Raw genomic sequence first — 16,880 nt, forward strand, 5'->3', positions numbered from 1 at the left:
ACAAATCAAGATTCAGGTCTAAGGAAAAAAAGATATGTTGGATGTTATCGGAGCGTAGGCAATACAAACTTCCAAGTGGGATCATCGGTAGACTATACTCTTCCCATCTATATTGGCATCGCTACCGATCCGATACAGAATAGATTTCTGAATTACAGCAATGATTTGCAAATCAACCAAACGATTTCTAGCACGAACGGTAAATTTATCAAAACAATATTAGGTTAAAACAAAGGTCTCTAGAGGTCCTTACATGTAAGCAAATTTTGGTCTACAAACCTAGTAAAAATAACATTTGCGTTTCAACTTCATCTATTTTGCTTGTTTCAAAACAGTAATGACGTCAGTTGGCAACGCAAAACGTTTTCAAACATTTAGAAAATATTGGATAACAATATCGTACTAAAAATGTATCAGCTGGCCACAGAAAAATATATCAGGCGCCATTTCCTGAAAGTTATACGTTATATTATCCAGAACCTACTAATCTAAAGGGTCGCTGCCCTTCTTAGCAGTGGTTGTCAAAAGCAAATGTAAAAACTAAATCAAATGAGTTACAAACGTTTTTAAACAAACATGTTCAAAAGCAGGCCACAAGGATTTTTCTATGTACTACTGACGTTAAGGGTTTTAATAACTTATAATGAGTCGCATAACGAAAATGTTTAGTAAGCCCCGGTATGACCTAAAGCATTAGGAATAAACTTATCTAAGTAAACAGCACAGGTTAACAAACTAGCTATAGATGAAGTATTGCTCGGCCCGAACTTCTCAACACTGCGCGACGACATATGACAAAACTCGATACATACTTTTTCCACGTGATGTTCGGCATTGGAAATCCGTAGCTGGTACAAGTAACAGTTTTTGATTCTCCATGGTTTGCAGTCAACCCAGTGGGTGATAATGTTACCTTCGGTTGAACTGTATTCCATTAAGAAATGCAAAAAACGTTGTTTAGTGAAATTGTAAACCTGCGAAGGAATCTACCAAACCGTTCACTGATCAAGTTATAAAAGCCCACGTATAGGTTGTGGCACTAATGGCGCTGTACGGCAGAGGGCGACCAGGGCGTTTCAATGAGCTTCCTTTTTCCGATATAACACTACGTCATATAATAACTAAACAGCCACTTTGACAATATCAACAGTATGGATGCCCAAAATTGGTTTAGTAAAAAAGCAAGTTATGGTGCTACGATTAAAAGTTTATAGTCCCTAAACCAAACCCAACATAGGACAATTGATTGAAAAGCAGTTACAAGTAAAACGTGGTTTATTAAACTTTACTTTATTTTGGATACATTTATTTATTCTTGCTTTTATACTTTTTTTCGATTTTCAGCTTAACATATTAACGTTTTCTTTTTCAGGGTATTTTCCTTGAAATGGACGACGAATAAGTAAACAAATTTCAAGAGGTTCAATAATTAATTTATAAAATGCGGAAAACGATTGACAAATGTTCTCACATAATACCGACTGTTTAAAACTTACCTGTTACAGTTACGGACTTTTGTTGGCTTCCAACTGAGCTTGTAACTTTGCAAACGTACTCCCCGCATTCGAGAACATTCTCAAGACTGATGTCGAGGGTTTGTTTTACGTAGAAACCAGTTGAGCTCGCTTCATATTGACGGATTTTCAGACCGTTACTTGTAGCAACCGAAGAGCCAGACCTAAAAACCGGCAAACGTTTTCTTTAATAACTTCCGTTTTGCTGCGATTAAGACTGCACTGGTTATACAATACCTCGTCCAATCAACTGTAGGCTTGGGGTGCCCTCGTGATTCGCAGTAAACTTGTTGTGGAGTGTTGTATGAAGTAAAATCAATAGAGGATCTACTTGTTGCAATAGTTGGCCTTACTGTGTGAAAAAATCAAGCACGTTTTAAACAAATGTTTCGTGACAACCAAACAAACTTGATATTAGTTTCTACTACTCACCATGGATGGTTAGAGTTTTAGTTTTCGTTCCACTTCCATCCCAGTTGGTCGCCTTACATTCGTAATGACCCGCGTAACTTGGATCTGCAATGTTGATGTGAAGTGTAGATGTTCCTGGCGTACTTCCACTTGCTGTGGTGGAGGTTTGGTAAACTTGTGCAGAAGTAACTGTAGTTTGTTCGATGTTGTTTCTGTTGTAATTAAACAAAATGTGTGTTTTACTACACTCTGGTTTTCAAATGAGACAGCCATTTTCTATTTAGAGCGTCATTTGTTTGGCATCACAAATTGTGCTAATTTGACAAATGATAGGTTTAATTTTGTTTTGATAACTATTTCACTTGCTTCGATTTAAAAATTAAAATATAGAAAACATTCATGCTATTAACAGTCGTACGATGAATTTGCAACATGTAATAATGCACTTAAAATCAGTGATACCTGAACCATTTGCATTGTGGCTCGTAATATCCCGAACACTTGCAAGTTACAAATGTGGCCGCTTCAAAATCAACTGTTAGAGGTGAAGTGACGGGAAAACTGACAGCAACTGAACCTGAAATCCAATTCAAACTCAGGTATATATGTGAAACACTGTGACAGTAAAATGATTGCACAAGTTAAGTTAAAAGTTAAATATTTTAACACAATCGACGTAATATAAATGAGCAGAAGAGTAAAGCTCCCTAACTTATTATTGTAATTTATTTCAAACAAGGGAGTCGAACCATTTAACTTTTCCGGTTCAGGTTCGGTTCGGGTTCAAGATTTTTTTCGAAATCCAGTTCAGTTCCGATTTCGGTTCGGGGCAATTTAATAGTTCCGGTTCGACTAAATTTATTCTGAAAACCGGTTTATAAAGTTCCAGTTCGAATGTAATGTTATTTGTGTTAAACCTACAAATGTGGGTCAATAAATGTAGGGTTTAATATCGAATGTCAACTGCTATTTAAAGTTTGGTGGCGTGGTTCAGGTTGGTTACGTTTCGAAATAAAATTAGCTAAGAACCGGTTCGTAAAGTTCCGCTTCGGCTACAATTCGACTCCTTGTTTTAAACAACTTAATTCGACTGAAAATATACCTGTTGAAGTCGTCAATGAAACTATTGTGCTGCTAGCTGAACCACTCCAACTCCTAATTTGTACTTTATAATTTATCATAGAAGTCAACCCAGTGATCGTATAACTCGTTTGAAGTGAATTGACTGTAGTAGCACCAGATCCTACAGTAGTTGTTGTTTTTGTCCAGTAAACATGGTATGAAGTTACAACTTCCCCAGGAACGTTTGTCCAGCTAATTGTGATTTGTGTTTGTGAAGGTGTCAACGTCACAGTGTTAGGAGGCGAGGGAGCTGCAGAAATAAAAATATAATCATTGACATACAAAATACTTTGGTTAAAAAAAATGGTCAAAGGCAGTGTTTTTAATGGAAGCTCGGCCCATAAAGGGGGGATTTTTAAATTTGGCAGGAAATTTCTTCCAGGAACGGATTGGAGAGTAAAAAATGGTTGTCGGTTGTATGCAATGAAAAACTTATTTTACTGTAATGATTGGTATTGTAAAAAGTATATTATGCCCATAATCCTAGTCTATTGTTTTATTACGTTTGCCAGTTTAACGACTACTGCGTCCCGGGCCTATTAATGTACAACATACCCGCAGGACTTTATCAAACTGCTGCGTTAATATTCGAGGCTCTTGAACCGACGATATCTTTAATACAGATTAGAATTATTTTCGTTAAATTACCTTCATAAGCTTTTAGTAGACCTTATATATATGGTTTGTCTCACGTATGGCTGTCGAATATTGTGAGAATACCTGCAACGTCGCTGTTTTTAACATTATACCTAACCCACATCCAATAAAAATCGGAGTTCTCATTGTCCCTTACGTTAAGCATTTCTCGGCATTGTTGTGATCAATCGCTATCAATTAACACAGGTCACATTTTTCTTGAACTATCAGGCACTGGAAATACGTGGCCTATTTGTATAAATACCACGCCAGTCGATAGTTGCCGCTTCCAAGCGACATATATTCTAATCGCTTGGTTTGGTTTTTGGTATTCCAGCGAAATACGAACAATTTAGGCAAAAACATTATTTATAGTCTTATTCGTTAAAAATGTCCTTAAGACTCAATCACTACCGAACCGCATTGTAACGATAATTATCTCGGTGTTGTTTTTGGTTAAATATAACTTCAAATGCATCGGATCCTTAATGCACATAATGTAACTTTTAAGGCAAAGGAAGACTGTTAAGCAGTTTCAAGCAATACTTTCGCTCAGTGTCCTAGATTCAATTAACTTTTGTTGTTAATATCGAGCCAATCAAGTAACAAACGTTTCTACACGCAAATATATTTTTGTACTTTACCGAAGATAGCTTTATATAACTAAAACATAAGGTTACAAGCTACAAAAGAAGACAAATACAAGTTTCAATTAAATGGCTGCGAGCGCGGCTTTAGCAAAGTTACACTATGGTAAACCATATGTCAGGGGTCGGCAACCCCTGGCACGCGCGCCAAAAGTGGCACGCGAGATGATTTTTCAGGGCACGCCAAATGATTTAACGCGCACGTTATATATCACCTTAAGAAAGTGCAACCATTACCAGTATTACATCATTAACATTATTATTACATCACCAACCCTAGCGCTAACTAAATGGTTGCACACATTTCCAGATCAAGTCACAAATTAGTATCATAACTGTTGTATTTAACATTATTTTTTGTGTGCGTTAAACTTGTTGTGCACGGTTAACCGTTCGTATTACGTCACAAATACCCTAAAATTGGCGCGATGTTTACTGCGTTAAAGCAGAGCGTTCTACATTAAAAGTAAGCACGTGTGTTTTTGTGCGATTGAGAAACCAAGCTAAAAGCGAAACTGATAGTTAACACTTCGAGGTATCAGCTGAAAAGCGTCGAAGTATATTCCAAAATAGCGGGCACACTGTTGTATTCGTGACAGTTCGTTTTTTTCAGCAAGGTTAGGGTATTTTTAAAGAATTTAACTTCTGAAATTAGGTTTACCGGCGTCTTCCAGGATGCGTCAAATCACAGCAGCGCTGAAGAGTCGGACTCTCAAAAAAAAAAAAAGACCCAAGTCCGACGTGTGCATGCGCAGTACCAAATTTCGAAACCGATAAGGCAGCAGACTGTAAATTATTAAGATGAAATAGCATATGGTGGTATATTTTCTATGATCCCTATGAGTGGATTGCTGAATACCCATCTTATTTTAGTTACGTAAATAGGTGAAATTCAGGCTATAGAGTCTGAGTTGGACTCAGAACTCGATGAAATTACACATTTGGCCGGAGTTTGGACTCGGGTTTGTTTAACTTGTTTTGTGCAAAACAAACATAGAATTTTTTCTTTGGCACGCGAGTTGTTGATTTTTGAAATTATTCATAAACTGGCACACTGCATACGAAAAGTTGCCGACCCCTGCCATATGTAATAGCGACTGGTTCATTCGCACATATCACCTTTCATTCGCACATATCACTACATGCTGAGATACAACTTTTGCAAGCGCGGCTTTAGCAAACTTGCACGATGGTAAAACGTATGTAATAGTGACGGCTTCATTCGCACAAATCACCTTTATATACAACGTTGTTTGGTTGATACTGAAACATATAGGTAAAAACTAAGAGCATAAAAAAGCGGCTTGCAACAATGCTAAAGTTTCTCTTTGACCAAAAGAGAAATATTTTGATCTAAAAAGTAAATATATTGACAAATTTACCTTGAAAATTTTTCCTTGATCTATTTAAATATGTTTCTTTTAAAACGCCTTATTAGTGTCTAGATGTGTTCAGTCTCTGTGTTTGTTTATTTCGCTTTCAATTTTTGTTGTTATCGGATATAGGATATGCAAAACTCTTACGGAAACCTAAATCTGAATTTTGTTTTTATGCGCATAACTTGGTGTTTGTGGAATGAACAACAAAATAATTTAAGGAAATCCAAGATGCGGCATATCCTGAAAAATACTAAGTAAACCGTTTACTGAAATTCAGTATGCGTCATACGAGGTAAAAAAATAACTAAACTATAAGACAGAAACAGCTTGTAAAATCAATTGCAAATGTACGCCAAAATTTGCGGCTAAAACCTGTTCAAAATCAAATTAAAGATATACGACCATCTGAAGCAAAACGAAGTACGAGCTCAACCTATAACGTTTTAACATGTAAACTATGAACAAGTAAATACTAAAAATATATATTTAGTTTAGCATGGAAAAAAATATGCGCTCTAAAGAAGCTTTTGGGTTGAATTTATAATTTGCATATCGAAAATAATTCAATTATAGTTGATGTGGTATTTGTGTAATGGACCTACTCGAATTTTTAATAACCAACAAGAAATGTATTAGTTTAGTCCAAAATTATATTTTTGCTCATATGGAAAATATCGGTGTTATTTTTGTAGGATTTTAAACTATTATGTTACATCATGTTTTATTTAATGAAAAAGCAAAATATTTTGTATTATACAGTAGTTAAGGCCATGCAGTCAGTGGCAAACTAAATGGTAAAGCAGTAAAAGCAATAAAAGTAAATAAAATCTTCTGTGAAATAAGTAACCCATACGTTATAGATTGGTAAATGCAGTTCTCATTGTATTGCACTTGAGTCAAAAGGAATGTTATAAGAGAATTTAAAGCCGATTACCTGTTGTTGTGCTTTTCGAAGTTGGGTTACTTAAAGCTGATCCGCTTATTGCTTGAACTTCAAACGTGTAAGTTTGACCAGGAGTTAAAGAACTGACGGTTGTGGTTCTAAAAGTTGAAGCAACATCTAAAGGTTGTGTGGGTGAACCATCAGTTGAATTCCAAGTCACTCTGTATCCTGTCACTACATTCCCAGCAACAGCGCTCCAGCTAATTGCGACCTGAGAACTTGCACCAGTTGTTGACGGCGCCAATGTTAAGGAATTCGGAGGTGATGGTGCTGAAAAGAAATATGCAGATTATACGAACGATTGTCCTTAGTGTTTTACAAGCAAACGTTCAACCAACTATTTTCTAATATAAGGCGGTTCGTAGGAATGCGATAAAATAAACAGATTATTCGGTCGCGGTTATTATTATAGGCGGCATTTCTTAACTGGTGATTTCTTGCAAATGTGCAAATTAGGACGAGCACGTAGAAGATGACAAATAATTTTCATTAAACACGTAAGCATCCAGAGCTGGTTACTAAAATTAAACAATGCAGAAAATAACATAAACGCTCCTTTTCAAATCAAAACCGGTAATTGTTAAAAACTTAGAGCTCATATAGGGACTTCCCCTATGCGATTATTGGGAAAAAAATTTTTTGAGGGTCGAAAACCACCAGTAAAGCTTCCCGGCTTATAATTATTTTTTTGCAATAATAAGGACACAGAAAACACGTTTTTTTTTACCCGGGTGCGGTAGTATATGCGTTTTATTGCAAACTACATTACAATTAGCAAACAACACGTTCTTATATAAATAAAGCTTTCCATTTCATATAAAAAACATATTGGGAAGAAAAAGTAAATAAAAATCGCTCAAGAAAGACAAGATAGCTATCGTCTATCAGAAAAGTTTTTACAACTGCTTTTTTTTACAAACGCATGGACTAACGATAATTTTCTGAAGAGCCGTTGGCTCATAACTGCATTACCTAATAATGTTGATGTACCGCACTTTTTCAAAGTGTTAAAACGGTTAACAAATACAGATTTTCTATAATTTAAACTTCATTAAAAGTTAGTAAACGGTACAGTCGTATGCAATAACAACTATAGCCAGAAAAAAGTGACAATTGTAAATAAAGTGTCTGTTCATAACTTTATAACGAAGCGCCAGAGTTATACACCAGACCTGAAAGAAACGTCCGGCGGGCCGGCTTTCAATATCATCATGGCCGGGCTTTTTTTAAATTTTGCACCAATTTGACAACGCATCTTGAAAAGCTTTCGTAGCATGCTTCTAAATGGAATTAATATGGTATAAGAGCAGACCTACAGGTTTTGTTTACCTTCATTTGCAAAGGCCAAACGTTTTCCAAAGTTTAACTACCGTACTTAAATGCATTTTTTCACTCTATATTTAGGTGATTTTTTTAACAAAAGGCGCAGCATGTACAAAAGCAGCCTTTTTTGTGCAGTTTTTGCAAGCCATTATTGCCAGAATAAAGACCATTATTTTTAAGATGTGCATAATAATGCGCACCGCGTTTACCTAATTAACAGCTTTGCTGTTGTAACATTTTTTTAATCTGTGCGAGAAACCACTCCCTCAAAATTTTCCTCAAAGGCCGCCTTTTACCTAAAAGTAATGAAGTTGATTTTACTTTTTTTCGTAGTTTGATTGAGAACAACATGTTTTGGTTTAATAGTTTTTTGACCTACCTTTTGACGTCGTTTATAAAAAAAATGTATTGCTCAACCGAAATAAAAATCCTGAATGCACCTCTGAGCTGTTTAAGCTACTTTTTTTGTGTCTGTTATTTGCGCCTCACGGTTGTCTGTTTTTCGTACGACCACTTTAATAAAATAATTGCGCCCTGATTTACACTTTATACACGTTAAACTAACCTGTTGTTGTGGTTTGTGAAGTAGCACCACTTAAAACAGTTCCACTTTTAGATCGAACTTGAACGGTGTATGTTTGTCCAGGTGTTAAACCAGTGATGATGGTTGTAGTTGTGCCAGAGCCAATGTCTCTTTGCTGAGCACCACCATGGTTCCAGTTCACCCTGTAACCCGTCACACCGGTAACAGCCGTCCAAGCCACTTGTATTTGTGAAGATCCACCAGTTGTTAAAGGGGTTAATGTCACGGAAGTCGGTTGCGTGGGCACTTGGGTTCATAAAAAAAGTATAAACAAAACAGTAAAGGATAAGAAACATTGTCCAGTGTAAACTTGTTATACAACCTCACTTTATATACTGTGAGGGTTATTAAAAGATATCTAAATAGGCTATAAACTTTAGGATGTTATTACTCTGTTGGCAAAAACTAATTTTTTTCAGCCTATATCTAGGTGATTTTTTTCACAAAAGGCGCAGTATGTACAAACGTCTCTCAACGTTGATTTGCATTCCAGGCTAATATATTAGTTAATCAATTAGTCAAAACATCTGAGACTATACCGGCCATATTCAAATATATCATAACGACCCTTATTAGACGTTGTGTTGGCCTATAAGTTTAATGAACCTAATAAGTGTTAAAGCAACGTGTATTGCACAAAGCTAATACTACCTCTCCGCAATATGACATTCTATTACAAGCACATCACATGTCAAACTATAAAATTAAACAAAATAGACGAGCCGTATTTATTGTTGTGCTTCGCGCAAAGGTTTTGCTTTTTTGTGCAGCCTTTTTTGTGCAGTTTTTTGCAAGCCATTATTGCCAGCATAAAGACCATTATTTTTAAGATGTGCATAATAATGCGCACCGCGTTTCCCTAACAAACAGCTTTGCTGTTGTAACATTTTTCTGTGCAAGAAACTTCTCCCTTAAACTTTCACTCAAAAGTGTTTTTTTAATTGAATTAATAAAGCCGATTTATGTTGCGCATATGCGCATAATAGGTTTTGGGTTACTAGTTATGTGACGTAACTTTTGACGTCATCTATAAAAATATACTGCCCAACTAAAATAACTATCCTGAATGTGCCTCTGACACAATGCTGTTGAAGCTATTATCTTTATAAACAAATATAATTTTAATTCACATTGTGTATTTGTCAACCTTTTGTACCCGCCCTCCAAACTGTTTTTTTCTGATTTTCGTACGCCACCTGAGTATAATAATTACATGATTTCCACTCTATACATGCTAAACTAACCTGTTGTTGTTGTACTGGAAGCTGACCCACTTACAATCGATCCACTTTTAGATCGAACTTCAACGGTGTACGTTTGTCCAGGTGTTAAGCCAGTGATGGTGGTTGTTGTAGTTGTGCCAGGGGTAACGTCTCTTTGCTGAGCACTACCATGGTTCCAGTAAACCCTGTACCCCGTCACACCGGTAACAGCCGTCCAAGTAATTTTTATTTTTGAAGTTCCACCAGTGGTTGAAGGGGTCAATGTCACGGAACTCGGCTTCGTAGGGTTGCCTTGTGTTCAGTGAAAAATGCACAAACAAAAGAGTAAAGGAGAAACAATCTATCCAATTTATACTAAATTGGTGTCCTTTTTATTAAGTAGTAAGGAATATAAAAACTAATAATAATCAAAAATGGCTAACTTAAAATATTTTCTCTTTTCTAGGAAATTTCTCAAAACTTTTAAATTGATGTTTGCTATGGAAACAGTTTAACATAATTCGGTCAACACATTTAATCAATAAAATACTGTACACCTATTACTACCGTTATATGTTCTCTTTGCATTTCAAACTGTTTAATTGTGGTTGTCCTATGAGGCTTTTTAATGTCCAAGGTTTTATTTATTTAATTTAAAGAAAGTGATTTACCGACTGTAAGTTGAACAGTTGTTGAATCAGAACAAGTTCCAGCATTATTGCTTGCAGTGAACACGAAATCTCCGTTGTGTGACGAGGTGACGAAGTTGATGACGTAAGTAAAGCTCGTTCCAACGAAATTACTTTTAACGTTGGTGTTTGTTCCACCATGAGTAACAACCACGTTAAGAGGTTCGTTGTAAAAGCCAGAGATGGTTCCTGTGAATGTCAAACTGCTTCCCAATGTTGGTGTGCTGGTTGATGACGTCACAGCCAAGTTCCGGTCCACTGCGTTGATAGGAAATAAAACACAAAGTTCGTCAATTTAATTTCTTTTATAAGAAAAATATGCAAACAGTTAATTCTATGCAGTTTATTAACCAGTTACAAGGTTTATATCATTTGCGTTGGTTTTGCAGTTATCTTAAAATTTTAAAATAAAGTAGTTAATGACGAATGTAAAAGAGACCGACATATCCGCCTGTGTAAAATCAAACAAGCCGACTGCGACTTTGACTTGGTTACAAAGCACTGGCAGCAATAGTGATCGCAGTGAATATTTCTAGCTAAAATTAAACTAACAAACGTTGGTGCAAGTTTAGACAAGTTTTACGACGTTCTGACTGGAAGCACAATAAATGTCCCCAGCCTTACGGAAATGCTCCCACGATCTGCGACTCTGCGTTTCCCATGCTTTGCCAAATTTCTAGTGATTCCAACCACTTTAAAAACCTTTTTTAAATTTTCAATGCACAACAGATCTTTTACTTTAAACGACAATATGGCACTTCGTGATTTACAGGTTACATTTTAGTAATTTCACATGAAAATTTGGCAGTAAGTCGATTCCTAACATGGAAGAAAGCTGCTATTCAAATTAATCATATTTGTTTCTTAAACGTTTTACAATGCGTTTATGTAAAACTTTTAGGCAACGTCGAATAAATAGATTTCAGCAAAGTGGTTCTAAATCTTTCATGATGTGTAGGCCCTTTGTATAACCATTTAGACTGATAGAATCCCTATAAACGCCTCTTTTAGCTCTGGGAGGCAATTAGCCTACATAGTGTTGTTAATTTATAAACTGCAGTGGCGATATTACGCAAACAATGCCATATGCGATAGATTACTATCAATTTTATCAAACATAAATTACGCTTTACATATTTAGCATCACTGGACTAAACCGTGTTACAACGCCCTTGGTAACCGTAAAAAAGTAAATAATATAACATCACTTTTTATAACGTTCTCTGCATACATATCGTGACTTCTAAGTTTTTTATATTTTTCTAAATGCTTCTACATAACAAAAAAATGTTTGAATATTTTTTTGCAAAATTGTACGAAAAATATGCCTATACCTGAACTCGCAAACAACAAAGCTTAATTTCTGTTAAAACGGAAAAACAAGGCCAATAATCTTTATATTTTGCGTATGAACCATCTAAAGCTATACAACGGTTAACATCAATTACAGCAATATTTTTTTTCACTATGACTATACACTTATTTCATTTATGTTACCTTGGTGTTCACATATGTAGTAGAATGGTCCAGTGCACAACGCATCTCCCCACTTCCAAGTGTAACTTCCTGCTGAGCCGGATCGTGTTCCAGTAAACACCATACATGTTCCACTGCCTGAAGGTCCGCTTCCACTTGTCCATCCGTTATATCCCGATGTTGACCAGCTACCGCCTGTTTTAAACATTTGTTGGGAAATGATCATTATTGCAAAAAACGACCATCCGGATAAGATGGAGTGCAATACAAACACATTTTAAACAAAACTAAAAGTTAATTTATTTTGCATTTTTATTTAAAGTGGTCATTCGATTCTATGTAAAGTTGTATGTTAGGAAAATGGTGAAAACACAATTCGCCACATTGGTTCATGAAAAGTTTCAGGAATGACGTCTCAGAGGTTGAGCATAAAATAACTAAAGTTAAAAACACGTTCTGTTCTTAAACAAACTCGAGCGATGATATGTAGTTGGAATCCAAAAAGATACGTTTGTTTGGTTTACATTAGCAAACTTTCCAATTTAAAGTATACGTGATGCAATTGCGTGACGTAAAATTAGGAAATTAAGTTTTTTTGGCATGGCCTGAACCAGGATGCGCTCATTGATTGGAAAACTGTATCATTTTTACCATGAAACTAAACCCTATATACAATCATTAGCGGAGGCCAAAGAACAATATTATATTTCTAGTTAGGAAAAACCGCCAAACACAGATTTGATTAATATGTATTTGACCAAATTACTCGGTAGCAACGAGTCATTTAATTAACGTGGTTTACATTAGCGATCTTTGACATACGTAACGTAGCTGTCGCCTATTATACTTGTTACATTCAAGTACTTGAATTCGTATCCAAACCTGATAAGGTTGAAAATGTTATTCCATCTGGCCACTTAAAGTCGTTTCCAGTTCGTTCCCCGCCGATGTAAGCGTCTGACATAAAATATTTACTTACAACCTGTCAATTGTATTTAAATTACTTTCAGCACATTGTAGTTTTCTTGTTACTTACAAACGTTTGAACCTCCAGTCCACCCGTTTCCAACCTTGTTGCTTGCGAGAGTGCTGAGGTGGTTTTGTGTTGCTTCGTCAGGAATACTTGCCAAAACACCACCTGCATTATTGCAAGCTGATTTGGCGGTTGCTTGAATTGCTTTGCTGCTTGAAAGCACAAAGTTTCTTCCCTGGCATGTTGCAGCGTCTAACAACGTGGAACAAAGTATAAAACGATATACAAAATCCAATTAATGTACTTGTCATATATTTATATCTTTAGAAAAATCTCGTCTTTGAATTACACTGTACATCAATAAAAGTATCACAAAATATATCTTTGAATCGAGATTTTCTTTTGATAAGTTTGATATAAATAAAAAGGACTATTCAAAAATGCATATGATTTTAATACAAAAATGTTAATTGGAAACATGCAATTTCATAAAATAAGTTTCGGTTTGGATTGTTTGGCCAGCTAACCCAGTGAAGACTCAATGGGGGAGTATACTATAGGAATGTTCAATGAAATAAGATCGTGAACTTGATGTAAAGTGCTATCTGTACCAAATCAACATTGCACGTTCCACAGTTACTATTTGATGCAATGATTTCAACGGTTTGAACATTACTTATTGAAATATAGCACAATAACAACGATACACAACTAGAAAATTGTGCTGTATTTACATACGCCTAACTGAATGTTGATATCATAATTTCGAAAAATACTTTAAATTTATTTTCTAAAATTTTGTCTATGTTGATATTTAATGACATTATTTGGGGTAGGTCATACGGTCGTCCATTTGTTCAAATAATCATATATCGGTGTAAGAATAAAATACCACCAAAAATTATTTAATGTGATATTTATTTTTCCCTGAATTTATTTTGATGTTTATCAGTATAAAAAGAGTATAATTTCATTCGTTTTTTATCAAGGGATTATGGATATTATTACCTGGACGTTTTTCAGAAAAGAGTGGAAACAAATGCAACACGGTAAATTTATATTACGTTTAGTTATACGGTTTGCACCTAATAATCATTATAATATTGTTTAATAAATTAGTAGGTTGTAAAAACATTTCTAGCTGTTTCACAACTCATAGTAGGACATAAAATTAAACACAAAACAGCATCAATGCACTTAAGTAGCATCGTGTAATATTAATGAACGAAATATTAAAGGACGTCTGTAATAGAAACGTTTATCAAATATTTACACGGGGTTGCTTTAAAATTATGTGTTGATCTAAGTCATTAGAACATTATTTTCTTTAAATTAAGGTTTGTTGACAAAATGGCCTGCGTTTCAATGTGCCTTGACAGTAAACGAATCAAACTCACCTGATAAACCAATTTCTGCAATCCCGATGAGAAGAGACCAAAATATTAATCTGTCCATTATAGCATTATACAAAGTCTAATATACCTGCATTAAAAACGTTATATTATTCTAATTGATATATAAAAGAATTGCTCAAGCCTTGTAAAGCGAACGGACGATAGTTATTTTCTGCAATGGACTGAATATACATCCCACTCACTAAAAGCCCTGATTAAATAGCTCAGCAAGGAAGCTAGGTATACGTGGGAGAAGATTGTTTACTTCTAATCTACTTCTTATCATGGCGGGGTGTTGTTGTAGATCAATAAGGAAATATCAATATTGTGCAAAGCGATGATATTCAAGAAACACGATAAACTGTTAATCATATCAGTTACTGTTACCTAAGTTCTACGTTTAAAGGCCCCGGTGCTTTTGTCATTGTTTGCATTACTAAAGTAACAATCAGACGTTGCAAAACCTTATTGCAGGGGTGCTCAAACTGGTTGAACTGCAAATACTTTTCAAAGAACCAAGCAGCCGTAGTCTGTATGATTCCAATGTAAACATCGCAAAACCATAAATTTCGCTTTATGGCACATTTAAATCAAACGATGTAACCGAAAACTTGGATTTTAATATGTATACCAGCAAGTCTATTGAGCGCACTAATATTGTTTGATAGCTTGTCGTTTACTTTGTTATTGCTTTAAATAGTTTCGCAGTTCCATGGTTGTAACATTGGCCTATGTTTAAACTACGTCGCTGAGCTTTCTTCAAACTACTTGATTCACGAATTCCTATCGAAAGTACCCACTAACAAATACCTGGGGAATATTAGTTAAGTCGACAGCATTTTAAAGTTCAAGATAAATCTGGTCGATAAGAAAAGCAGTTTTCCTGTGGTCAAATCTTCATTCAGATTATTTTCCGATTTAAAAAAAGGTTTCCAACCCTTGGCTTATAATTCTTAACATGATTAGTAGGTTCTCAATAAAACAATACTCCAACCACTTATAAAATACAAGGTGTATGATATATCTTGGTACAAAGTTGCTAACTGGTTTTCTTAAGCATCCAACCTCTTCTACACAGGGCTCGTCGAATTATGCAATCTTTTTTAGCCATCGCATATCCGGGAACTTCCAATTTTTTTGTTTTATTAAGTAGAAGTCGGTCAACCACCTTTGATTGATATTGGCTTCAACGGCGGAAGTTTGTCTCTATATAGTAAATGCGATGCGGGAAATATTAGGGAAATAGTAGTGGCCTAATTTGAAGCAAGTGTTTTCCAATGACATCGACGTAAAACTTTCACAAAAAGCGTAAGTTGTGCCACGCGCCATAATTATTCCAATGCACTTGCCCACCGCAATTGCCTTGTTTGCCTCACATCGCTTTATCAAGGGACGATTGCGAATTTTACTTCTATATGTGTGTTTTGCGTTTTCTCTTTGTCAGAAAACAGTGGAAGGGTGTTACAAGAAACCTCATAAAGACATTCAAACGTTAAAATGGTAAAATGCTAAGGTAAGGTAAACCTACATAAAATTTGGGAATACCTTTCTCTACTGACATCAAGTGATAAAAATATACAAAGTGCATTATACTTATCAATATAAACCATGGGCTAAATTCGTGTCACTTTTTCACAATGCCACACCAACCGTTTTGTGTTACATGTTCAAACTAGGATATTTTTAAAGTAAGTAAATCACAATATACTAGAAAACGATGCACAATAATAGTAGTAAAAGAATGTGTTGAATTTTTTCTAGTTACAAAGAGTACTCACATTCTTTAAATTACTTGATTCACGTAGTATATTACAACCAAGTTGAAATGGATGCACCGAATATTCCGAGATACATGAACAATGTATTTCACAACGATGCAGCCACACAACGTCACATGTTTCGCCACATCTCTTCTGCAACGAGTTGTATTTATGTTTGAAAGACCTTCAGTCGTTCACCGTTGGTTTGCTGTTCGTACGAAGCTACTAAGATTTATACCAATATTTCCGACTTATTGTTATTCTTTAAAATCAAGTGATATATACACATTTAATCTGAATTAGGAAACCAATTTCCAAAAACCAAATGTATTGCTATAAAACCTGGATAGCAATTTGCCATAACTTAACATTATATGTCAAAAACTTGACCAAGCGGATCTTTGATAAAATTTTGATCGCCGCAAAAACTTATCAAAGGAAAGTGATAAGTGTATTTATACTAAACCTCGTGCTGAAAATGAAATTAACTCTTCTCTTCCTGTTTTTAAGTATTTTAAACATTAAAAAACTACCGTCCTTACGTAAAATTTCACGAAACCTTATTTTTCATCCTTTAAACCTTGCAAGTGGCATTACTAAGCGCTAGTCTAGTGCATTAGTTGTGGATCAGGTATCACTTAATGCATTTATAGCTTCCGTTTTGCTCTTGCTGCGTTTTCTCGTAATCAAGAAGTTTGAATCTTGCCTGAATTACACCAAGTTATAAAAATACATGATCTACCTTTGTCTACCATATAAGCGACCTTAAGTTGTCAACAGATGGTGGATATTCGCACGTTGCCTGATACACACTAATTTACAAAATTA

At 35.3% G+C, this 16,880-nt stretch overlaps 1 protein-coding gene across 1 annotated transcript in view; it reads right to left on the minus strand.

The window, feature by feature from the left end:
• The window catches only part of LOC146136990 (uncharacterized), a 39,691-nt gene extending 25,338 nt beyond the window's left edge, over positions 1 to 14,353 (minus strand). Inside the window, exons 1-13 of the mRNA XM_083396308.1 lie at positions 14,296 to 14,353; positions 12,962 to 13,150; positions 11,947 to 12,120; positions 10,432 to 10,707; positions 9,803 to 10,072; positions 8,541 to 8,804; positions 6,644 to 6,922; positions 3,028 to 3,297; positions 2,388 to 2,502; positions 1,947 to 2,137; positions 1,752 to 1,866; positions 1,497 to 1,678; positions 813 to 924 (exon numbers count right to left, since the gene is read on the minus strand). Coding sequence (XP_083252434.1) covers positions 813 to 924; positions 1,497 to 1,678; positions 1,752 to 1,866; positions 1,947 to 2,137; positions 2,388 to 2,502; positions 3,028 to 3,297; positions 6,644 to 6,922; positions 8,541 to 8,804; positions 9,803 to 10,072; positions 10,432 to 10,707; positions 11,947 to 12,120; positions 12,962 to 13,150; positions 14,296 to 14,353 — 2,495 coding nt within the window. The remainder of the gene's footprint in view (positions 1 to 812; positions 925 to 1,496; positions 1,679 to 1,751; positions 1,867 to 1,946; positions 2,138 to 2,387; positions 2,503 to 3,027; positions 3,298 to 6,643; positions 6,923 to 8,540; positions 8,805 to 9,802; positions 10,073 to 10,431; positions 10,708 to 11,946; positions 12,121 to 12,961; positions 13,151 to 14,295) is intronic.
• Between the last annotated feature and the right edge of the window lie 2,527 nt (positions 14,354 to 16,880).

This window comes from Ascidiella aspersa, chromosome 8 (assembly GCF_963924565.1).
Source record: "Ascidiella aspersa chromosome 8, kaAscAspe10.2, whole genome shotgun sequence".
In the NCBI taxonomy this organism is placed as follows: Eukaryota; Metazoa; Chordata; class Ascidiacea; order Phlebobranchia; family Ascidiidae; genus Ascidiella; species Ascidiella aspersa.